This window comes from Fukomys damarensis, unplaced genomic scaffold (assembly GCF_012274545.1).
Source record: "Fukomys damarensis isolate Sample0158 unplaced genomic scaffold, DMR_v1.0_HiC HiC_scaffold_28, whole genome shotgun sequence".
NCBI classification, from domain to species: domain Eukaryota; kingdom Metazoa; phylum Chordata; class Mammalia; order Rodentia; family Bathyergidae; genus Fukomys; species Fukomys damarensis.
In genome coordinates, this window is record NW_022900940.1 from 21,482,019 (window position 1) to 21,507,304 (window position 25,286).

General features: G+C 44.6%; 1 protein-coding gene across 6 annotated transcripts in view; it reads left to right on the forward strand.

Annotated features, from left to right (window-relative positions):
• Positions 1-25,286, forward strand: part of LOC104865892 (beta-galactosidase) — a 123,269-nt gene that overhangs the window by 61,697 nt on the left and 36,286 nt on the right. For 5 of the 6 annotated variants that reach the window (XM_010629653.2, XM_010629649.2, XM_010629654.2 and 2 more), the window contains 5 exons: positions 10,645-10,719; positions 12,954-13,043; positions 15,937-16,053; positions 17,358-17,489; positions 19,669-19,923. In XM_010629653.2, the coding sequence (XP_010627955.1) occupies positions 10,645-10,719; positions 12,954-13,043; positions 15,937-16,053; positions 17,358-17,489; positions 19,669-19,923 (669 nt within the window). The remainder of the gene's footprint in view (positions 1-10,644; positions 10,720-12,953; positions 13,044-15,936; positions 16,054-17,357; positions 17,490-19,668; positions 19,924-25,286) is intronic. The other variant, XM_010629652.2, reaches the window with a different exon arrangement.

Below are 25,286 nucleotides of genomic sequence, written 5' to 3' on the forward strand. Positions count from 1 at the left end.
TTTTTTTTTTGAGACAGATTCTCACTATGTAGTTGAGACTGATCTGGAACTCACCATGTAGCCCAGGCTGGTCTCAAACTCAGCAATGCTCCCGCCTCAGCCTCCCAAGTGCTGGGATTACAGGCATGCCACACCATGCCCGGCCACTGCTAAGCCTTTGTGCTTGCCTGAGAAGGTAGAGTACATAACTGAGACCACTGCTCACTATCCTCAGTCTCTAACTTATCTACAGCTTCTTCTGTTAGTCTGAGAAGCCCTAACCTGTGATGACAGGAGACATCCTTTGTCCAGAGTAGAGCAGGATTGCTATGTCCCAGTGACTGTGTCCAACCCAGGTAATAAAGTTGGGTAGACTGAAGTGGTATGCAATACCTCTTGCCAAATAAAGCGAAGAGTGCATCACAACAAATTCTTTTCACTTTATTTGACCTCAATTCTCACCACACACACAAAAAAAAAGAACATGAAGAAACAAGGCAACAAATGCTTCTGAAGACTCTTAACTCTCCCAAAGCAGATCCAAGGGACCCCACTGGAGAGTAAATCAAACACCACATAGCTGAGCTGCAGGAAATGATTGAGGAGAAAGCAAAGAAACTCAGCAAGCTCAAAGATAACATGGTCCAAAAGATAGCGGAGCTATCAAACTTACCATGTGGTTAAAGAAGAAACAAGTGAAAAATCAGAAGAGCTGCCCAAAACTATTCCAGACATGAATTTTACATTTACCCTCAAAACAGATTCCTTATGAAAAAGTGCCAAATAGAGATTCTAGAGATCGTCAGGGATGTAGCTTAGTAGCACTGCACCTGCCTGGCAAGCACAAGATCCTGAGTTCAATTCCTGGTACCAAAAAAAAAATTATGGATATAAAGAATTCTGTTGAATACCTGAATAGCAGAAGTGACCTACGTGAGGGAGGTCTCAGGCCTCAAAGACAGCATGAAAACACATGATGATATACTCAGATACCTTAAAAATGACAAGAGAGCAAGGAAAAAATCATTCACCGGCTACTAAGTGATGCTAAGTAGACTAACCTAAGGCAAATTGGAGTTAGATCTTAGAGGACAGCACACGTGGAATAAAATATCTGATCACAGAAATCATAGCAGAACACTTTCCAAGTATGGAGAAAGAACTCAACATACAGGTAAGTGAGGCTTACATAACACCAGATAATTACAATGAAAAAATGAAGCTCTCCATGACACATCATAGTAAAAATCCCAGAAGTCTAGCACAAAGACAGAATCTTAAAAGCTGTCAGAGAAAAGCAAAAACTCACTTATCACGGTAAGGATTACAGCAGATTTTTCAATACAAAATGTAAAGGCCAAAAGAGTCTGGAATGAAGTGTTTCAAGCCCTAAAAGAAAACATTTAACCCAGACTAATATCTTGCAATGTTGTCTTTCAAAATCATTGGAGAATCGGGTGTGGTGGCACATGGCTATAACCCCAGCACTTGGGAGGCTGAGGCAGGAGGATCATTGTGAATTTGAAACCAGCCTGGGCTATGTAGTGAATTCCAGGTCAGTGACCTGGAATAGTGAGACCCTCTCAAAAATCCGGAAAAAAAAAAACCAAAAAAAAAATTAGGAAAGCAATACTATTCACAATAGCATCAAGAAAAATTAAATATTCATTAATTAATCTAACCAATGAAGTGAATGGCCTCTGTAATGAAGACTACAGTACTTTTCAAAAGGATATCAAAGAGGAAACCAGAAAACGGAGAGGTAGCTTGTGTTTCTGGATAGGCAGAATCAATATTGTCAAAATGACCCTACTTCCTAAACTGATAAATCAATTTGATGCCACCCCAATCAAAATGCCAATGATATTCCTTACAGAACTAGAGAAAATAATCCTAAAATTCATATGGAACCAAAAGAGACCCAGAATAGTAAAAGCAGTGTGGAACAACAAAAGCAAAGAAGCAGGCATCACAATATCAGACTAAATGTTATATTACAAAGTTAAAGGGATTTAAAAAGAAAATGAAGTCGAGTGTGGTAGCGCATGCCTGTCATCCCAGCACTCGGGAGGCTGAGGCAGGAGGATTGCTGTGAGTTCGAGACCAGCCTGGGCTACATGGTGAGTTCCAGGTCAGTCTCAACTACATAGTGAGACCCTGTCTCAAAAAATAAAAAGAAAACAAAACATGGTAATGGCACAAAAACAGACATGTGGATCAGTGGAACAGAACAGAGAAGCAGAAACAACCCCAGGCCCATTCAGCCAACTGCTCTTTGACAATGGGGCCAAAAACACACACTGGAGGGAAGATGGCCTCTAAATATTAAAACAGGAATACTTATTCTATTAGTAAAATAAAATAAGATACAATTTTTTAGGTAAAACTGGGATTTTTACTATGAAGTGTCATTGAAGACGTAGGCCTAGGGAAGGACTTCTAAACAGAACCCCAGATGTACAAGAAATAACATAAAAAATCAACCAACGGGAGCGTATAAAATTAAGCTGCTGCACAGCGAAGGAAATAACCAATAGGATGAAGAGACAACCTAGAGTGGGAAAAAAAAATTTTGTCAGCTATTCCTTGGTCAGAACACTAATATCTAAATATATAAAGAACTCAAAACGTCAGACCTGCCCACCCCCAAATGAATAGCTAAAATGAATAATCACTTCCCAGAAGAAATACAAATGGCCAATAAATACGTGAAAAATGCCCACTATCCCTGGCCATTAGAGAAATGCAAATTGAAACAGATTCCACCTTACTCTATCATCAAAATCAAACAATAACAAAAAAATCAAATAAGTGCTGGCAAAGCTATGGAACAAAAGGAGCCCTTCTCCAGTGTTGGGAGTGTAAAGTAGTATAACTACTGAGGACAGAAATTCCTCCAAAACTAACACCAGAAGTTACACGATCCAGCTATTCTCCTTCGGGTATCTTCCTGAAAGAGTTATAGTACAGTGATACATGCATGCCCATGTTTGTAGCAGCACAACTCATAATATTCATCAACAATTGAATGGATAAAGAAAATTTGGTATTTATACTTTACAAAGCACTACTCTGCCATAAAGAGTGATAAATTTGAGTCATTTGTAGGAAAATGGACACACCTTGAGACCAGTTAAGCGAAATAAATTAGACATACAAGCTTAAATTTGCACGGTTTCTCTTTCCTGAAAAACTCAAAGTATAAAGAAAGCAAAATAAATGATAGATAAATAGGAAATAGGGAGCTAGATCTTTTGCAAATAGGAAGAGGGACATGAGATGGAGAGAATAAGAATTACAATATTTTCTGTACATATGCAGTGCCCCATGAGGAATGTGATCATTATGTACTGCAAACTTATAAAGAAGTTTTTTTTTAATTAATATGAAGCTGGGCATGGTGACTCATACCTGTAATCCTAGCACTCGGGAGGCTGAGGCAGGAGGATCACTTGTGAGTTTGAGGCCAGCCTGGACTGCACAGTAAGACTCTGTCTAAAAAAGAAAAAGAAAAAAACAGAATAATAGGTCCTCATTTCCCCTTTTCTGTTTTTGTTTTTGACATTTCGGATTTAGAAGGGAGAAATGGCCTACCTTGAAAGATTGAGTGGGTGCATTTTACTGAGACTTTGCATACAATCAGTTAGCTGATTTGTTACATCAAGGTAAAGAAACTGATGGCAAGGATCCTACTTGCCTTCTTTCACCAAAGATGTAAAGAAAGTGTGATTGTTTTAACTGATCGCAACAATTCATTAGATGGTGAGAAGCAATATGTTTCGTGGACATGGACCCTGAGATCATCAGTGTTTTGCAGCTGTGCTCAGTATAAAGGTCCTGACAAGTGAGTCTTCAAGGCCTAGCAGAGGGCACGACGTTTGCATTTTCTAGTATAGTCTCTTTGGTGTGGGTAAAAATCAACCAGACATGGTTAACACTTTGACCTCTAGGGTGAACCATAGAACTATAGGGCAGCGCCCTTTTTTCCCTATTGATTCCTGACAGACAGTGGTGAGTTTGTGTGTGCTTTTGAATAAATTTAAGGTCAAAATAGAGTTTTGTTCAGATCTTCCTAAAGATTCCATCAGAGCGGAGTTCAGGGGTCCTTTTGGAGCTAGAGCAGTCTGCACAAGTTAATGGAGTGGTAGTTGAGCACTTTGAGAGTTGGAGTGGACTCTCAGATTCCCAAAGGTGGTTACTGGGGCTGGGTGGAGAGTGGGGAAAAGAAAACAGAGATTTTTCAGTACTTCAGAAGCTTAATAAACTTTGAAACTTGACCCAGGTTCAGACTATGCTGGCTGATTGGTTGTCCTTCTTTATGACTGGAGTGACATTGGCTGGGTGGTTGGACAGAGGTCTCTTGCTGACCTGTGGTGCTGCTGGAAGCCCAGTGTTTTGTATCCGACACAGATAGGTGGTCCTTTAAAGCATCACCTATACCTCTGTGGCACTGGTCTTGTCATTCCCTACTGACTCGACTCTGCGAGTCCATCTTCCAGATTGATTCCTCCAAACGCTGATCTGGTCAGCCTGTTTTCCGTGACTTGGCCCCCTGTTTTTCTCCAGCCTTACCTTTTATTTATTTTTGGTGTATTTGGGATCTTGCTGTATTACTCAAGTTCCTGGGCTCTAGCAGTCTTCCTACCTCAGCCCCCATGTGCGGGGACTACAGGTGGTGCCACCCTGCTGGCCTGTCTTCCAGTCTCCTCTTCTTAGGCGTGACTCTGGCATTAAGATGGATAAGAAACAAACCCACATACAGTTCCGAATGGCTCTGTGATGTTTTCACCTTCTGACCTCTGCATGCATTGTCTTTTCTGCCTTGATTCACCTGGAAAGGGAAGACACATCTGAATTACTTCGGGAAGTGTTTGACTCATCTCCTGCAGACTTATTCCCACTTGTTCTCTCACTACCGTGTTGCAGTGTGGAAATCTTCATTATACCATGTCTCATTGTGTGTTGCGGTAACTTGTTTGTACAGTTTCCCTCAACTGGGTGCTATTTATATCTAGGACTAAACACAAGAGCGTGACACAAAGCACTTTCTAAATAAGTTTGTTAGATGAATAGACGAAAACAGGCCAGCTTGACGAAGGGGTGGCTGGTCACCTAATCTGCCAGATACCACAGGAAAGCAAGCAGCTGTCCATGTTGAATTTGTCTAGCTAAATAAGTGTGATCAAAAACAGTATTTCTGATTGATATGAAAACTGACTAAATTGTTACGGAGAAATAAAGATTCAGAAGTATAGTATTTTTATATATTTGCCTATTTTCTGACACATGAATTAGCTTTATAGGATATGAGAATTTTGTTAAATGATAGACTAGAATCTATGAAAAGTCACTAAAATTAAAAGGAAATGGAAAATTTCAGGAAATGTGATAGAAGCTTAATAATTATGTTAAAATTAGCTATAGAATTCATTAACATCTCAAAGTTCAAACAGCTAATTGGTGATGAACATAGCCAGGTGTTTCATAACATGGTGGAAAGTTGGGCATATACTTTATAAGAGTCCTGTAAAATGCTTATATTCTTTCATTTGGAGCTTTATTTATAAAAGTTAAAATTTAAAAGAAGAGTAATGTTACAGACTTGAAGTACTTCGTTGCAGCATTATTTGTAATATCAATATCAGAACGAACTCAGCCCCTAACACAGAAGGGTTGGTTATGTAAATTCTGTCATATCCATTTGAAGCACTATAATATGCAAAACAGAAAATTTTTGCCAATATTTGGCACGGCAGAGTGCTTTAGGCGAGTGGTGTGTGTGCCTAAGGGGAGGATCTAGGAGGGAAATCTGAAGACCAAAGGTTTTGTGGAGGTCTGGAGCTTTTTGGTTTCTGTTTTTGAAATGATGAGCAGAGACCCTTCTGCCCTGCATCCATGGAACAGTACAGGAGGCAGAAGGAGCTGCAGAGGTGACACGAGACTCCAAGTGACAACACCCACCCCTTCCCTGTCTTGTAAGTTGAGTGACTTTCCCGTCTCATCTGTAAGAAGGAAATCTAATAAGTAGGTCCGAGGGCCCCTGGGAGTAGTAAAACAGGACGGACCTGGCCCATGAGCGTTCCCTCAGGGACCGGGAGGGAGGCCGAGCAAGAGTGTTTGTGCAGAACAGTTTTCCTGTGTAGCACAGGAGATCGCAGTTCTAGTTAACAGGAATCCTCTCTGACTCGACTGCTGCCGTGTACAGATGAATAAGGCACATACCAGGACTAATCACGCTGCCATTGGATCCCCTTGTGTGAATCTGCGTTTCCTGCTTTTATTGGCCAGAACGTGAGCTAGAACAGGAAGGCATGAGTGAGCTGCCCAAGGAGAAAGAATGTGATTGCAACTTCAGGGAAAGCTAGGATTTTACAACATCTTGCTCTAAGAACGAATAAGTCTTTGCCCTCACATTCGTCTCTTTAAAATTTTTTATTTTTTTGTACAGGGTCCAGGCTGGCTCTGAATTCGAGTTCAAGTGAGCCTCCTGCCTCAGCCCCCTGAGCAGTTGGGACAACAAGCATGCGCCACCATGCTCCGCTAACATGATCTTCTTTTAAAGAATCACAAAATACTTAGATTACAAAGGACTTGCCACTTCAAGACAGCTGACTGACCCTCTACTGTGTCTATCTCTTCCTTCCAAACTGTTAATAAGAAAAGGATTTTTTTTAAAAATGAAGCCAACAAGAGGGGAGCTTTCTGTGCATGTAGATTTCACAAAATTTCTAGAACAAGAAAGTTACCATAGATGCAGGAGTGGTGAGTGAAGACACAGGATGAGGAACCCTGGGCTCCATGTGCTGGCCGCTTGGTGCCTGCTGGTGGCACAGGAGGCAGTGTGGCTCCTTTAAGTGGGCTTGAGCCAGGCACGGTGGTGCCCTCCAGGAGAGGAGGGAGCCTGGCTGCATAGTGCGGCCCTGTCTCAAAACAAAATGCCAACAGAAAAAGCAGGGCCTACTGGGAGCCCCTTGGTCTGTTGAAGGTACTGCCCTTGGAAAGGATTTGGTTTGTCTTATGGGACCCTGGTCAGTTCTGCCCCACACAGCCGTACCAGAGCCAACCTGATGCTGGTACCACCATGCCCTCGACTCTGCAGCACATTGAGCTGATCAAGCTGCTGCTGGCGATTCTCCCTCCTCCCTCCTCCCTCTCTTTGGAGTGCTGGGAGTGGAACCCAGGGACTCATGCATGCTAGGCAAGTGCTTTACCATTGAGTTACATCCCCGACTCCCTTTTATTTTTTCACTTTTTGAGGCAAGGTTTTGCTAAGTTGCCCAGTTTGGCCTCAGCCTCCTGAGTAGCTGTGTGCTACCACAGCAGGGTATGTCATAATTCCAGCATTCTGGGAGGCTGAGACAGGAGGGTTACAAGTTTGAGCTGAGCCTGAGCACTTGACAACTTAGCAATACCCTCCCTCAAAATAAAAAGAATAAAAATGGTCTAGGGTTGTAGCTCACGTTCAATCCCCAGGACCCGTTTAGTGAGGGATGCCACTGTGAGGAAAGCTTTCTTTTTAAAGTTAGCCTGCCTTGGATATTTTGTTATAATAACAAAAGACAGGCTACACAGCATCCTGGAAATACAGGTGCAAGAAAGGATAGGAGAAAAATGGAGCTGAAAATGGGAAGGTTAATTAAATCCTATGTATTTCCTATAGGGTCCTCCTTGACAGCAAGCTCAGACTGTTCATCAGGGAGGCATCTTTCCCTCAACCAGAAAACCAGAGGAATTTTTTTTCTTTGAAGAAATTTTAAAAAGTAAATAGCTCTAAAAAGAAAATAAAATGGAAATAGCTCAAAGCTGGGGTATGGTGGTGCACACCTTGTAATGCCAGTACTCTGAAAACCAGTAGTAGGATTGCTGTGAATTTTAGGCCAGCCTGGGCTACATAGTGAGACCTTGTTTCAAAAAACAAAAACCAGGACTGAGGATTTAGCTTAGTGGCACTGCGCCTGCCTGGAAAGTGAAAGGTCCTATATTTGATTGCCAGTTCTGGGGGTAAAAAGAAAAGAAAAAGTAAAACAACCCTAGAGGAGAGAACTTCCACATTATATCTGACTCCATTGACTTACCCTAAAACAAAGCCCCCAGGATACAGAGATGACTGGATATTTGTTTGAATTACTCTTAAATATTAACAGACAAACAAGGATGGCCAGCTGCTTGAAGGCACATAAATCCTACAGTGGGAAAGAGAAGAGCCAAGATGAAATAGAAAAGTGATCGTGGGCTGGGGATTTAGCTCAAGAGTTCCGGCACCTGCCTCACAAGCACAAGGACAAGGACCCAAGTTCAATCCCTGGTACCAAAAAAGAGAAGAAAAAAAAAAGTGATCCTGGAGGTAACAGAGGATTCAGGAGACCAACAAGATCTTAAGCAAAATCTCTCAAATTTATATCCTTTGAAGAGATTTGAGGAGATCCTGCAACCATAAAATAAGAACAGGATACAGCATACTTCTAATCCAAGTACTCTGGGAGGTTGAGACAGAAGGATCACAATTTCAAGTCCAGCCTGAGCAACTAAGTATCTTAGCTAAGTTTTTAAAAATGTTTGTTAATACAGTACATGTTTACAGTACCTAATGATGACATTCACTGTGGGGAGCTGGTACCTGTAGGGCTGGGAACGTTGCAGTGGGTGGGCCCTGGTTTCAGTCCTTAGTAACACACACGCATGCATGTGCTCCTTTAAAAAAGGAGCCATGGGGGGAAAATGTATGGGAAATGAAAACTAATTTCCTGGAAATTAGAAGAGAAAGATGAAAATGAGAGAGAAGACAGAAGAGATACAGAGGAACAATCTAGATGCCCATCTTGATACTCTAAAGTAGAAAAAAATGGAGAAAGCGAAACAATATAGAATTTTTCCAAAATTGAAAGGGATCTCTAACTTGCTTAGCATAATGAATGCTATATATGTGATATATATATATATATATAAAATAAAATATGGTACAAATGCAGATCCTTGGAAGATTGTAGAACACTGAGAATAAAGAGGCTACATACTTCCAGGGAAAAGAAGTCTTCAGAGGAACAAGCATAAGTAGGCGTGAGCCGCATGAATGATAGGGCTCAGTGGTACCCTTGGTGTTCTGTGGGGAGATGCTCTTCAACACAGAGTTCTGTGCCCTTCCAAAGTATAAAGTAGCAATCAGAGATTCCCGAAGTTTACTTCCCACGTACCAGTTCTGAGGAAGTTACTTGAGACTGTGCTCCAGTGAGGTGAAAAAGTCATGAAATCCAAAAACAGGAGTTAAAAGCCAGGCGAATACAGGGAAGCCTCAAGATATGAAGCCCCTAGGAGTCAGTTCCTTGCAGCAGACGGATAATTCCAGATGGGAGTGATGGGGGGGTAAGGAAACTTAATACCATCTTCAGGGCGTAACCAGTGGAGAAAGTGAAGATGGTACTATGATCATACCGGCAAGAAAGGAAGATAATCTGGGGTCATTATATGTGGGAGTAATACTCTCATATGTGATGTTTCAAATTCATCACATAAGAAATAATAGTATAGAGCCTGAGGATTTAGCTCAGTGGTTCCACCGCCTGCCTCACAAGCACAAGGCCCCAAGTTTGATCGCCAGTACCCCTGCAAAAAGAATATATTATTTACAGATCAAAAGAAGCAAAAGCAGGAATGAGTGATTTTTAAATGGTTGTCTCCAAAGGTTAGAACTAAGAGAAAAGTGAATTAGGAGACTGTCACTTTTCATTATAATAGTATTTTCTCCACTTTTTAAAAATCATTAATTTTTATTCATTTTTTTAAAAAAAGCCAGGGCTGGGGATGGAAGCATGGGGTGGAGAGAAGGAGAGAGAAATGGATTCCAAGAGATCATAATGCGGTCTACTTAGAAATGCCATGTGGCTACAGGTTTTTCTAAGACTAGAGAGTTTTTATACCCAGATATTCCAACATTTTCTCCTCCTCCACCCTCTCTCCATGTGTACTTATACACGTTCACATCTGTACAATATGTACACGTACACATGTATACAAAGGCTGACTGAAAGATGCAGTGAACGTTTAAGTGAACAACCACAGAAGACATGCTCGACGTCAAAGGGAATATTTTGAGGATCTGAGGGAGTAATGGCAACGTATCTTTTAGTGTAATCAATTTTTTAATGTAAACATTCACCATAACTTATGCATACCCCTCATTAACCAACCATGTATGGCAATTTCTATCAAAAACATTAACCATGCGTCCTTACGCACTCTACTTGCTGAACCATGTGACTCCTGGCTCTTCCCCTAAGTGGAATGGACCATGAAAGGTAAATGTTTTGGATCGATTCAGCCATGAGAGCACAAGTATGAACATAAGAGGATTTTCAAAACTGCTTCAGAAAGGGGCGAGAACGACGGGTTCAGTGTGTTCAAAGCAAGGGGGAGTTTTTCTATTTCTTTTTACTTTTTGTTTTAAAGTCTTCTGTTCTCAGAGCTTATGACACAGACTCACGATTAGAAGTAAAGCATGTACCAGGTGCTGTTTTGGAAGAAATCCTTGTGAGCCTTTGCTTTTCCAAAAATCACAGCACCATCATTTGAAACTTTGACCTTTCTTTTGAGAAATGAATTTTACGGCTATGTTTCTAGAGGTTTGACAGAATTTTTCTCTTCTCTCATTTTTTCCACTTCTGTTTATAGTTTGAAAAAGTACCAGAAGGTATTATCCCTCCATCTACACCAAAGTTCGCGTATGGGAAAGTCACTCTGAGAATGGTAAGAAAGAAAAAACACTGCGTTGAAAGACTGGGAGTGAGGGAGTGGGATTTAGCAGCAGGGGTGAAACCACAGAAATTTTTACGTTTCTGCTGAATTGCACACTCCCCCTTGATCTCAAATTCATGTCCTCATGTTTATAGACTGGTTTCTTGGTAAGTGAGATATCAGGGGGAAAGGCTAGGAATTAATCATAAATATGAGGCAGGGATGTTTTGTCCTAGAGAAGGAGAGAGACTTTATTTAATAGTCAGATATGATGTAAGCCAAGTCAGTTTGTTTTGCCCGCCTGTGTCGTCAGGTTTTCCCCTCTTAGACTCCCTAACTCCTACCTGTGTTCATTCACAAGAAGAAAAAACACGAGCCACTACTGATTTCTTAAGAATTTTGACATTCTAAAATAGTATCTTAAGTTTTTATCTTTAAGCAAAATGCCAAACATGATTGTATAATTTTTCCGTTCAAGAAGCCGTTTGACGTTATGGTTGGTTTGTTGAGCTCTTGAAACATTTTCCACCTAGTGTCAGATGTGTGTGCTACATTCTACAAAGAATGTGGGGTCTCGTCTGATAGGGATCTCTCTCTAGATTCATCAGACCTTAATCATGCTTGTGAAGGGTGCAGGCTTCCTTCTACTCGTTCATTGCTGCAGCTACTTAAAGGAAAAGGCTGTTGGTTGGTTTTAGAGCTGTGGAGATTTATTTTTATGCAACAGAAAATAACTGGAAATGTTTAAAACAGCAACATTGCCTCAACAAAAAGCTCACGTAGTAACGAAAACACATACTGCTTGTCAGGAAGGAAAATTGAGCAGACATGGCTTTTCATTGTTAACTAAATGTATACAATTTAAGATAGCAAATTGACATGTAACTAAATCAAATTTACGTAGAATATAGCTATATAGGATACAAGGTTTTATTATGAATTATATTCCTTTAGTTGTCCAGGTAGGAAAACGCTCATGGGAATGGCTGACTTGATTGAATTGTAATTAAGAATTTTTTTTCCTAACACAATGGCATTTACCTGTTATCACAGCATTCCAGGAGACTAATGCAAAAGGATCCCAAGTCCCAGGTTCAAGCCCAGCCTGGGCAACTTAATGAGACTTTATCTCAAAAGTTAAAAAAAACAAAAAGAAAGATTTCCACTGTGCTGTATGGCAGCCAGGCACCCTTGTAAACTGTTTATAAAATCCTCAAAGGGCATGGTTGGGCATGGCTATAATCTCAACCCTCTAGGAGGCTGAGGCAGGAGGATCACTGCAAGTTCAAGGCCAGCCTGAACTACATGGTGAGACCCTGTCTCTAAAAAACAAAACAAAAACAAATGTTTAAAAAGTCCTTATCAGTTTTATGGTGGGCATTATCTGGGTTTTGGAAACAAACATAACTGCCAGCCCTGGCTCTCGTTACTTGAGTGAACTGCCTTGAATCCCTTTGGGCCAATGATGCCTGCCAGTGTCCCCAGTCGGTTGTGAGTGTTGAACAAGCTAGTGGATGTACAGTGCTCCAACCCATGTGGGATGGGCAAGCACATGCCTAACAGGTAGCTGTCGTTAGTGCTCTTAGCGTTGCATTCAAATAAGCACGCGGCTGCAGGAGTCCAGGACGTGAGCAGTACTTAGCTTGTCTGCCAGGTGCTGGGCAGTAGGGAGAGCTTGGTACCAAACAACTACTAAATGACTCCAGACAAGCTCACTGGAGGGTGAAATAACTGGAAGAATTATAACAAGGTGACATAATGGCACATCTAGTCTTGGTGCAGCTGCTTCTAGTTACTATACTTTATAGTTATTTTTCTTAACGATATTATGAAAAGCTTTATGGAGGAGGCAGCTGCTGAACCTTGGTTTGCACTTATTTCAAGGCCTGTCATGTTTATCCCTGAGCATGTTATATTTGTTTTTGGTACTGGGTATCAAACTTGGGACCTTGCGCTTTCGAGGCAGGCAGTGGAACCCCTGAGCTGAATCCCTAGCCCCTGTATTTCTAAATGAGTAATTTGAAGCTCTTTAAGACTACTAGCGTTTACATTTTTCATCAGGAGTTAGGGAGTGGCTGAAGAGAACCAAAGGTTACTAAGAAGCAGCGCTGAGTAGAGTTGGAACAACACGTTTATTCCATGGTTTGGTCTAATCCACTGAAGTCTCGAATGGTTTGGGCATCATATTATCCTTGCCGTCATTACCAGTGACGGGAAGAGTAAGTGCTACTCTTCTTTCTTTTCAGTTAAAGACAGTGGAGGGAGCTCTGGACATCCTATGTCCCGGAGGGTCCATACAAAGCCTTTATCCCTTGACATTTATCCGGGTGAAACAGGTAGGCCTTCACAGGTAATGCTTCACCTTTTTCTACTGACAGAATTGTGCTTTCTGCACCTCTTTGCAGAGCTTGTTTGCTGGTGAGTAGATGGGTTAAGGAGGGCTGGGACCCGGGCTTTCCAGGCTCTGGAGCTGCATGGGGCCTGATCTTTCTGAATTTCCCTCCCACTTACTAGCACTCACATAGGAAGTGGCTCAGCCTCCTTCAGCATAATTTTGTAAACAGACATTTGGGGCATTGGGCCGGGAATGTAGCTCAGTAGTGCAGCACCTACTTGGCAAGCACAAGGTCCCGAGTTTGATCCCTAGTACGACAAAAATAAATAAATAAATAAAGTAAGTAAGTAATTTGGGACTTGGATCTACTGAGCCACTATTTTAGTACTCAAAAAGGAACTTTAATTATTCTTAGCTGAGTTACATGGGGACTGTGTTTTTGGTACACTTGTTTTATACATTGTTTTTCTTACTTTTGAGGAGAACAGAGTATATCTATCTATTTTTGGTACCGGGGATTGAACTCGGGTCCTTGCACTGGCAAGGCAGGCCAGGCGGTGGAACTACATATCTTGTTTTGTTTTGTTTGGGGATTGAACTTGGGTCCTTATGTTTGCAAGGCAGGCGGCAGAACCACTGAGCTAAATCCCTGGCCCACATCTTTTTCAAAGTGTGTGTATTTTTAAGTTTACTCTTCAAATACTGCCTTTTCTTTTTTTAGAGGGTTTTTGTTTTGTTTTTGTTTTGTTTTTTTAGTTTAGCAAATTTCAAACAAAAAATTTCTACCACAGGTACCTGGAATATTTTTCCATCTGGATTCACAGTTATGAGCAATTACTTTGCTTCCTTTATTTTTCTCTCCATGTGTGTATTGTCAATTGCTCTTATTTTTTTAACCATTTTTTGCTATCAGTGTCACCCCTAAATATTGTAGCATACATCTTTTAAGAAAACACACATTGGGCTGGGGATTTAGCTCAGAGGTTCTGCCTCCTGCTGTGCAAGCACAAGGACCTGAGTTCGAATCCCAGTACCAAAAAAGAAAGAGAGGGAGAAAGGAAGGAAGGAAGAAAAAAGAAAGAAGACTCTATCCTCTATGACCACAAGGCAGTGATCTCACTTGAGACTTACCACTGATAGCACCCTATTGTCTGATTCAGGGGTCCCTAGTCATCTCAGTAACATCCCTTTTACATTTCTTCAATCCATTTCGTTTGTTTGTTTGGATTTTTTTTGTTGTTGTTTGTTTTTTGGTACCGGGGATCGAACTCGGGTCCTTGTACCTGCAAGGCAGGCGGCAGAAACACTGAGCTAAATCCCCCGCTCTTCAATCCATTTTCCAATTTCATCTCACATTACAGTAGTACTGTCTTTAATCTTTTTTCCTCCCCAGTACTGAGAATCGAACTCAGGACCTTGCGCTTTTGAGGCAGGTATCATGCCACTGAGCTAAATCTCCAGCCCCAGTATTGTCTTTAATCTTCTTTTATCAGAAACTGTACCTGCACTTATTACTCTTGACGGGGGCATTTTTGAAGAGTTTCGTAGTAGACTCTCCCTTGCTAATTAGATTTAGTATGAATACAACAGAGGTGACAGGCCTTTTCCCCAGGCACAGCATCAGGTGCCTGTGAGGTCAGTCTGTCCTTTGGTTGTCCTAGGATCTCAGCACCCTTTTACACCCTTGGGATCCAGCACCATTTTTTGAAATGTTAGGTTACCCGAGCCTTTCTGATTTTCTGTGGTCACCTTCTGGAAGGAGTCTGAAAAATAAGGTAACACAGTGCTCTGGAATTGGGTGGGGCCCCTGGCCCTGGCTGTTTCCCCGGCTGGGGCAAGCACCGAGAATACTTATTTCCAGTAAAACTGTGTGGGGAGGGGAGGCGACAAGCTGCAGGCCGGGGGCAGAGCCTGGTACCTCTGCAGGCTACCGCACCCCAACCCCTGAGGCTTCAGCCACACCTGTGTGCAGGGTTACCCTGGCTTCTGTTCCCCTTCTGGAAGCTCTTTGCAAAGGTTTCCGCAACCCCAGAATGAGCGCTCACCACTTTGGTTTGCTTCAGTAAACAAGGAGACAGATTTGGGGTCTGGGGTGCCTTTGGCCTTGAAGATTGGGCAGGACCAGTAGCATTCCCTGTGCACAGCCCATTCCTGCAACCCGGAGAGTAATGTTTTCCACAGTTCCTCCAAATCACCTTCCACTTTAAGCCCTAGAAGTGGGACCTTTTTCTCTGTTGCATACTGGATTTCTATTTGGATTCTCTTCCATAACCCAGGATTTTGTCCCAGCTCATCCACAGCAAGAAAGAGATAAGAAGATCAGTAACTAATTCTGTGGCTGCTGAGGCTGGTTAACACATTCCTTTAGGATTGGGGATGTCCCCATCTAAAAATAACTTCAGATTCAGCAACAGTTACAATCTAGTCTCTCACCTTTCTCTTTGCCCCTCTTGTACCACTTTAGTTTCAGATTGAGTCTTGTTTTATGTTAGAACAGATTTAGCCCAAGAACCTGAAGAGTTGACCTGAACAGAACTTCACTTCATGGTTTTGTTGGTGTTTGCCTCGTTTCTTTGTTCGTCTTCCTGGATTTTGTTCTGAATTAATACCAGTACCTTTTGATACATATGATACAGTCCTGGGTCACTGAGCAAATGACTTACCTGCCAGTGGGAGAGGGATGCTTGCAGCTTAAGGTCAGTGCAGTTATGCAAAGATCTAAAAGCTGAACTGGTTGCCTTCTTACAGAATGAGCTTTGCAGGGAGTCATTCATGGAAGCTTATTTTTCCTTATGGTTTTCAAAACATCCCTTTCATACAGATCAAGAGAAACCAAGTTCTCCATAAATGAACAGCAAGAATGATACCTTTTTCTTAAATCCTTTTCTAACCAGTATTTTGGGTTTGTGCTGTACCGAACAAGACTTCCTGAAGATTACCGCAACTCGACGCACCTCTCTACTCTACCCTTCAATGGAGTCCACGATCGGGCCTATGTCTCCATAGACGGGGTAAGGGTCTTACAGATGCATTTCTGCCCTGACGTGGACATAGAACCTATGAACGTGGCACTTCGGGCCTTTGCTCACCTCTTCCGTGTCAGGCTCTGCCCTCCTGATGTCCCGTACCGCTGTCCCTTGCTTGCGGATGTGGCCTGTCCCAGGCTCCATCTGCCTGGACTACTTCCCAGGCCCATCTTGGCTCTGAGGACCCTGCTCCAACACCCACGAGCTGGGAGGGCTTCTGCATCTCCCGGCGCAGCGCCATCCTTCTCTGCCTGGCCACAGCTTATTATTCCTGCGGGACACCATGCATTTCCAGTTCAGTTTTGTACCTGCCACTGCCCAAAGTTCATTGACCTGGCTGCCTCGTCCTGATGAGAAATTGTATTCTGAAGGGTTGCTAATGACAGTTGCAACTAAAAAACAAGAACTTGGTCTCATAACAAAGTGCGGATGCAGTGTGAGATACCCATTCCTGTCATTGAGACAGTCGTAGGAAAGGACATGTGAAATGATTTACATAATCAAGAAAATTTGTTCAGAATAATTTAAATATTTTTATTATTTCCTAATCGGCGGCTGTAATTTCAGTGGGAAGAATTTCTAAACCATGGCGTTGTATTTGCGGTGATTAGTTCATGGCCTGCAGTCTAGGAGTTCTCTTAGTGAGGTGTGTTCAGTGTAATGCCAGTTTTTTTAAAAATCTAGCAACCTTTTAAAAAGTTAAGAATTTGTTGTTAATAAAAATACCTGTTATTGGGCTGGGGATTTAGCTCAGTGGCACCACACCTGCTTCGCAAGCTCAAGGTCCTGAGTTCGATCCCAGGTACCAAAGAAAGAAAGAAAAAAAAAAAAACTGTTATGTTCCTTCATTCTCTTACATAATTTTTGTGGTTAATGCATCCTATCAATTCTTTTGATGTGAGCATGCTCCACCTAGCTCTGACGTTATCTTGGTTATCTATTTGCCTCCCCTCTGCATGCTGTTTAGAAGCTGTTTCTTTGTGGCTGACTTTTGTGCTGCGAAAACACAAAGCAGCTCCTCTACCAGGAATCCTCTCCTGGAACTACCTCCATTCTCTTTCCTTTAAAAACGGGCAAACAGTAAAACTTTCCAAAGCAATGGCAACCAGCCCGCCTGTGTGTCTGGCAATTTTCCTGTTTAGCAAGCAGCTGACTGGGGAGCGTAGCCACCTGGCCATGGACTTAGGGGTCTCAGAGCCTTCCTGCAGGTCAGATGGTGAAGGCCAGGTCTGCACATCCCTTCTTCTTGCTCCTTTGCGTTCAATTCTGACTGGACCTTGAACCCACAGGTCCCCCAAGGAGTCCTTGAGCGAAACCATGTGTTCTCTCTGAAAATACAAGAGAAACCTGGAGCCAGCCTGGACCTGCTGGTGGAGAACATGGGACGTGTGAACTATGGCAGTTATATCAATGATTCCAAGGTAAGATGAGTCACACTGTCAGGACTCTTAGCAGTCGGAGGAAGTGTTCGTACATCCATTGAAAAACTCACAGACACGTTCTTTCCCTTTCACCTCTTTTAACCCAGAAGTAAGGAACAAATTTATATAGTCGAGAAAACTGAAGGTTTTGCGACGGCTGTACATTGCGAAGTGATCATCACAATCAAGTTAGCATCACAGGAGCACTTTTTAAGAGCACACACGCTGCTTGGCTCGATGAGTGAACCACCCTGATTTTCTTACAACCTAGGAGATGGATTCTTTGGAAGAGCTGTTTTCCTCTGCAGGCGATGAGAAGGCTGAGCTTTGCACTCAGAGCACTTGCCTTGTGTTTGAATTTGGTTATCCTGTCACGAAAAGCAGAAGGAGGAAACTGCTCCACGGAGCTCTTCCTCCACTTTGAAAGCTCACCGCACTCAACAGGGCCCCTCCCTCACCAGTAAAGCCGCTTAGCTCTGGATGGGTTCTGGGTGTGGGGGCCTGGACTCCAGCATCATAGGAAGCCTTTCCTCGCCACACTGCCCCTTGCCTCTGCTGGCCCCTCTGTGCCCAGGTGTCTAGCCCAAATACATTTTCCCGCAGATATCTTGAGAGCATTACTCAGCAAGCCTTTAAATTCCCACGATGGCCCCCAGCATGCTTCAGGGCGTGTAGAGACATCAGATGTGAACTACTCCTCTAGCAGCTCACCACCTGCAAAAGGAAAGAAGGTTCTTCCAGGGAACTGTGGCACCACGCCCGGTCCAGCATAGGATGGACCTGTGGCTACTTCCTGACCCCTTTGGGGCAGGTCAGAGGCCAGGCAGCTATACTCTTGGGGTACACTGTGCATGACAGTCTTGCCTCCCAGTGCTCAGGCTGTGGTCACTGGCTTCCTGCCCAGCTCTCGTGGCCTCACTGACCATAGGGTGATCAGGTCCCTGTTGTATAGTCTTAGGGTTCGCAATACCACACAAAAAGCCTGGCACACAGCTACCTGCTTAGTGTTTAATTACAAAATGGGCAAAGGAGACTTAGTACCAGAAGGCGTTCTGAGACGAACGTGCAGTCCCACTAAGAATGGGGAAGGGCCCCACACGAAAGGCCAGGAATGAGAAGTCAGATGGGCCTTGGACATCAGCTTCTGTGTGATGGCTCATAGCCAGGGACACTGTAGTCCTTGCCCCGAGGGACGGATAGAGCAATATCCAAATCGCTTTCTGAGGTTTACCTTCATCGTCATACCCTTCTACAGACATCGAAGTGTCCCCACCTACTTTGTCTCATTTGGTCCTCACGGCAGATGACTGGACACCAGGGCTCGTCCCTGTGAGGCTCACTGAGGCGCTCAGGGTCACACTCGCTCCTGGCTCCGTGTGGGGTCAGAATCCACACCCCTCCATCTGCAGTGGGGAGAGCACTCCGTCTTCCCCCCGTAAGTTCTCTCCTCACTCAGACTCCATCTTCCGTTCCTGAGAAACAAGAGCGGGAGGTTGGGGGCCAGGTGTGCTAGCTGCTCAGTCCCCGTCATGGAAAAGCAGAAGCCCTGGGCCTAACTAACTTGTTAACAAGGGAAGACTCCAAATTGGCTTAAATCTGCTCAAGGCTGACATTCTGAAATCCTGAGCTGGGAATAATAGCTTCGAGGGCTTGGAATGGTTCCGATTATGATAATCAGGCCTACAGTGGCTCTTGGGGGTTTCCTTTCTGATGAAAGTGATTATGTTGGGCAACTTTAGCAGTTAAAAAGAGCTTGCTCAGTGTGGTGGCACGTGTCCTCAATCTGAGCACCCAGGAGGCTGAGGCAGGAGGAACACCTTGGGCTCGAGGCCAGCCTGGGCTACATAGGAGACCCTGTCTCAAAAATAAATAAATAAATAAAACCACAGCTTACAGTTAAAAAAAAGAAGCAGCAGCAGCAGCAGCCCTGGGCCTTTTGTGGTGACAGCCTGGCCTCTGAGAGCGCAGTTCTGGTTTGAAAATGAAGCTCTTCCCAAGAGCTGTGATTCCACTTCACACTGGAGCTGTGTTACTGGGTGTGCACAGGGCCTGGGCCTCATTTACTGTTGGGGGTTTGCTATCTCAGTCTGCTTTCCCAGGCAGCCAACGCTGAACACAGAGACACTCGACGTCTTTTTCCTTCCCTGCCCAGCTCATCACATTCTGCTCTCCTTTGCAGGGCTTGGTTTCTAACATGACCCTTGGCTCTCATATCCTCACCAACTGGACAATCTTCCCACTGGACGCGGAGGAGGCCGTGCGCAGCCACCTGGGGAGCTGGGGTGGCCATGATGCCCGCCACCACGCTGAGCACTGTGCTCATGGCTCAGCCAACCGCACGCTTCCGGCCTTCTACGTGGGCAGCTTCTCCATCCCCAGTGGGATCCCGGACCTGCCCCAGGACACCTTCATCCATTTTCCCGGGTGGACCAAGGTACGTGTCTCCCTGGCAAGAGTTGGGAGCCAGGCCTCAAACGGCTGGTTTGCAGTGGCTGAGAAAGTATCAAAGAGCTGTTCATGGGCTGCTGTGTAACGGATTGGGGTGTGAGGGTTTCCTGTTAGTGCACTCACCTGAGGTGGATTTGCAGCTCTTCAGAATCCGGCGGCCAGCGTGGGTGCCCCAGCTGCCCTGTTTCCATTGGCTGGCAATGCCCTTCCGTGAAGTATGCTTTCCTGCTTCTTGGGAGAATCAAGGTCCCTTCAGAGGCTTCTCGTGAGGAGAGCTTCCTTTTTATTGTAAGGAAAATCCAGTCAGAAAAAGGGACGAATCTCTTAAAAGAATCTGCTTCTCTTCAATCCATGCAAGCTCAGTAATCCCAGAGCCTCCCCACCTTCTTGCAGCTGCACATCCTTGGGGCATCAGCCATTATCTACAGGACCCTTAAGCTGTGCTGGTCTGACTTCCCAGTCGTTCCTCTGTGTTCTTTGAAGATATTGGTGTACCTTCCTTCACTATTTTCTTTTCTACCTCGAGTCCTATTTTCATTTTTCGTGACCTTATCATCACTTGGTCATTCAACACATGTTTAGCCTGTGGCTGTTATGTGCCCAAGGTTTGTGGCAGGCACTCCGAGATACAGTGATGAACAGAACCATATGGTCCTCGCCCGCATAGAACTTTCGGTGTAGCCTGCACTATTTGCTCACCCAAATTAAAAGTGGTAAAGCCGGGCGTGGTGGCGCACGCCTGTAATCCCAGCACTCTGGAGGCTGAGGCAGGAGGATCGCTGTGAGTTCTAGACCAGCCTGGGCTAAGTAGTGAGTTCCAGGTCAGTCTCCACTACACAGTGAGACCCTGTCTCAAAAATCCAAAAAACAAACAAACAAAAAAAGTGGTAATGCTGCAGCTGTGATGAGTGCTAAGAAAAGATATGAGATTGATAATAATTGGAGCACTTAACCTTATCAGACAAGAGAAGCCTTCCCTGTCAAAGTGGTATTTGACAGAGACACGAACAGTGAGTACAGCAAGGAGGGGACAGAGTTGTGTTCCCCAGAGGAGGAACGGCACCTGCGGAGCCCATAGGGTTGGAGGGGAAAATGGCACGTGTGGGAATAGGTAGAGATGTGACGGGGACAGGCCTTAGACACCGTCTTCAAGTTTTGCCTTTTTGTTGAGAGCTGTCGAAGGAGAGTGACATGATATGACTGGTGTATGACAAGCCCCTCTGATCTAAGTGTGCGGAACAGGCTGAGTGCGGGACTTGTGCATCCAAGGAAACCATCTAGGAGCTGGCAGCAGGCCCCCTGGGAGACTGGGGTAGTGATGCCTAAGACGGAAGTGACAGCAGCTTTTTGAGAGCCATGGCCCTGGATTGGACATGAAGGGTTAGAAAGAGGGACATGGGTCAGATGATTCTGGTTCCAGGCTTGCAGCTGGGCAGATGTTACCATTTACTGAAAGAAGAAACATCAGATGAGGACTTAGGCCAGGATAGGGGTCATGAGTTTGCATTTGGACAGCCCTGACTTTGAGAGGCCGCCTTTGTTTCTTCATACTGCTGTAACAAAATGTCCCAAACGAGGTGGCTTGTAAATGTTTGTTGGCCAGAAAGTCCAGGAGCAAAGTACCTGCAGACTCGCTAACCAGGGAGGGCCTGCTTCATCCAGGGTGCTCCTTCCCTGTGCTTAGGTGTAGATGCACTCACAGGCATTCCCCTGCATGGCCTGATCGCTGACCTGATCGTTGAAGGGGTCTGTCGTTGGCTTTCTCCACTGGTTCCCCAGGCCCTGAGCTCAGGCGGAGGGCCCTAGCAGGTGTCTGACCTGGCTGCGATCCTGCACTGTCTCCATTCCTTAGAAGCAGTCAGACCTGCCTGGCAGTCAGGGCCTCTCTCTTCCTTTCCCCTTCACTCTTTAAACCACCTGGCTCTTCCTCCACAACCCCCTCCACTGAGGACCTCATCCTCCCTGACTGCTCTCAGGTATGACTGCTTTGTTCCCTGGCTTCCTGTCAGACTCATCTCTCTGCCTCCCGCCCTCACTTCCTGCCTGGTGGCCTATAGTATAGGAGGGAGACTGAGCACTGAGTCCCCTCCTCGCCACCTTCCTCCAGGCCAAGGTGCTGTTCTTCAACCCACTTGGTGCAGCCAAAAAGTGGTGTCACGGCTGTGGAACTAAGCTGGGGGGAGCATTTGCTGGGTCTTCCCCCTTGGCCAGCAAGTTGCTCCTGTCCACTTGTCCCTTTGTTTCCTTTCCTGCTTCCTTAGCAGAAGCAAAGGTCCAGAAATGGAAATGCACAGGACATTTGGGGGCTCAGAGGAGGTTTGCCATGGCTGGGTCATAAAGGTGTCATACCCAGAAGTCGCTGAGCCAGACATTGTGTTGCACGCTCTTCAGGCATTATCTCCCCGGGCATCAGAAGAGACACACGTGGGAGGATGTCCTGTACGTAGCTTCAGTTTGCAGATGAGCAGCAGGAGGCTTAGAGAGCTGCAGACCTGTCTGAGCTACAGTAGGTGCATCTCAGGCCCTGAGCCCCAGATCCCTCTGACCAGAAGGCCCATCTGAAGAGGCAGGAAGCTTTGTGTAGGGCCTCAGAGGCCATTGAGGAACTTGCACTGATTTTTTTTACTTTGTTTTGAAATAGGGTCTTGCTGTGTAGCTCAGGCTGGCCTTGAACTTGTGAGTTCAAGTGATCCTCCCAACTCAGCCTTCCAAGTAGCTGGGAGTGCGGGCCTGCATCACTATGCCTGGTTTCAGGCAGGGGCTGTAACTTATTTGGTTACTCTGATAAATCTTTTTCACTTTAATGCCTGAAAAATATGGGTACCACAGCCAAAGGATTCAGACCCCCAAAATACTGTCTATTCCATGTGTCACTCAGAAACTTAAAGATGTTCATAGAATGCCATCCGTAATCATGACAAGGTGGAAACAGCTCACGTGCCCATTAGCTGATGAATAAATCAGCAAAATAGGGTCCATCGCACAATAGAACATTTGGCAATAAAAAACATGGAGGATCCCTCAGAAATTTGGGATGCTGGACGTGGTGGTGCATGCCTATAGTCCCAGCACTCTGGAAGGCTGATTCAGGAGGATCACAAGTTTGAGCCCAGTCTGGGCAATTTAGTAGCTTAGTGAGACCATGTCATCTTGTAATCAGAATTTAAAAAAAAAAGATTTGGGGATGTAGCTTAACGTGAAGGCCCTGGATTCAATCCTCGCTACTGCAAAACAAAAACAAAACTAAAACACCTTAGGCTAAGGGAAAGAACCCAGTCACAAAAGACTGCTCCTGTGGCTTGAACAGCCCATCCAAAGCCCACGTGGAAATGTAGTCTCCGTGATGAGGTGTCCGGCAGTGAGAGGCAGGTGAGACCCTGAAGAGCTGCGTGCGTCCTGAGGACTAAGGACTGTGACTGGGTCCCCTGATTGTGGAGCGAGGGGCTGTGTCAGAGTGGACCTGTTAGAAACGCCACCTTGGCTCTGTCTCGTATGTACCCTTCTCGCTGTGTGACGCCCTGGCATGGAGTCCCCACCAGATGTGGCCCCTTAGTGTTGGAGTCTCCAGACCCAGAGCCATGCGCTGAATAAACCTCTGTAATTTAGAAATCACCCTTTGCTACAGCAGTGGGGCAGATCACAGTCAGCCACATATTATGATGATTCCATTTATATGAAATGTCCGGAGTAGGCAAATCTATCGAGGAGGAGATTTGTGGCTACCTACAGGAAGGGAAACTTCGTGGCAGTGGGAAGTTAATAATAGAAGATACAGGTTTTCTTTTGGGGGTGATAAAAATACTCTAAAATTGTCATTGCCCAGCTCTATAGAATAATAAACACCCTGAAGTCATATATGATTACACCTCCGCACCTCATACACACACACACACACACACACACACACACAGAGTCCATCCATGGGATTTGGAGATACCGAGCTGAGCAGGTCTGAGGATGCACTTGCATCACACATAACACAGAAAATCTGTTTCGTTTGTTTTCTGATACATTAGCTCCCAAAGTTCTACACAGCCCGTTCAGAACATGCAGATGCCTTCGGCCCAGGGCAGAGCTGTGACATTTGGGGGAACAAGTACTTCAGCAGGTGTCTGGAGGTGGAGGGGGTCCCAGTAATGCCGGAAACCCCAGCCATGTCCAAGGCTGCTTGCCAGGCCCCCTCGCCCCATCCAGAGTGCCTTCTCCATCAGGGAAGGGCCCGCTGCAGGCCTCTTGGCTTTTGCTCTTCGTTGCTATAAAGAAACTATCTTGATCTAGTGAATGAGATCATTGATAAGGGAGATGCATGAGATTAAAAACAAATCACTTCTGATTACTCTGGCTTTGTGTGTTGGTCGGATGTGGCTTTCTGGTAAACGCAGAATAAGCTCAGCTAGATTTCAGCGGGCAGGGGCCACACCTGTCTTGCTCTGTCCAAAAGACACAGGGCAGTACTTTGCCTGCAGCAAACTCTTGTCTGACTCCAGACCCTTTCACAAGAAAGTGTTCTCCAGGGCTTCAGCGATGTGTCCCGCTCTGTACGTCATGCCTGAAATGTCAAGCCACATATGTGTTACTTACCTATGTTTCAGAATGGTGTGAGTGAGTCTTGTGTTAAAATGGCGTGCGTCTGTAGGCCGAGGCAGGAGGGTCATCATAAGTTCAGATCACTCTTGGACTACATAGGAAGACCATGTCTCAAAACAGAGAGAGAGAGAGAGAAAAGAAAGAAAAGTGTGGCCTTTCTGCATTTGGGGCCTAATGCAGTAGGTCTGGGGGTGCAGTAAGAGGGCAAGAACATGTTCTTCAAATAAGACTGAGATTTTTTTTTCCTTTTCCCAAGGATCTCAATCTGTTGTCCAGGCAGGCCTGGAACTTGCAATCCCCTAGAAACCTCTCAGATGCTGGGTTTTTCTGAACACTTTTGTTTTGGGGGAAAGGTTTGGTCTTCTTAGATGGAGAAAGATATTTTGTGTAGAGGGACCGACATTTTTTTTTTCCACAAGCAGGAGGGTCAAATAAAACATTTTTTGTCCTCATGAGTTTATTGGTACATTTTAGGTATACAGTACAGTTACATTCATTATTGGGATCTTGTACCTTTACATGACAGGTCTTGGTTCTCATTTTTTCCCCTTGTCCCTGCCCTCCCTTCACCCCTCCTCCCCTCCCCCTTTACAAACACTTCAGTTCCATTTTTTCATTTTCTCATTTTTTCTTTTCCCTTATTAGCTTTCCCCTACCCTTCCCACTTTCCCCACATCTTTAGCCCTTTTCTTCCCATTTCACATTGTCAATGATATCATTAGGGTCTTATGTACTATTATAGTTTATTCATACCAGAGAAAC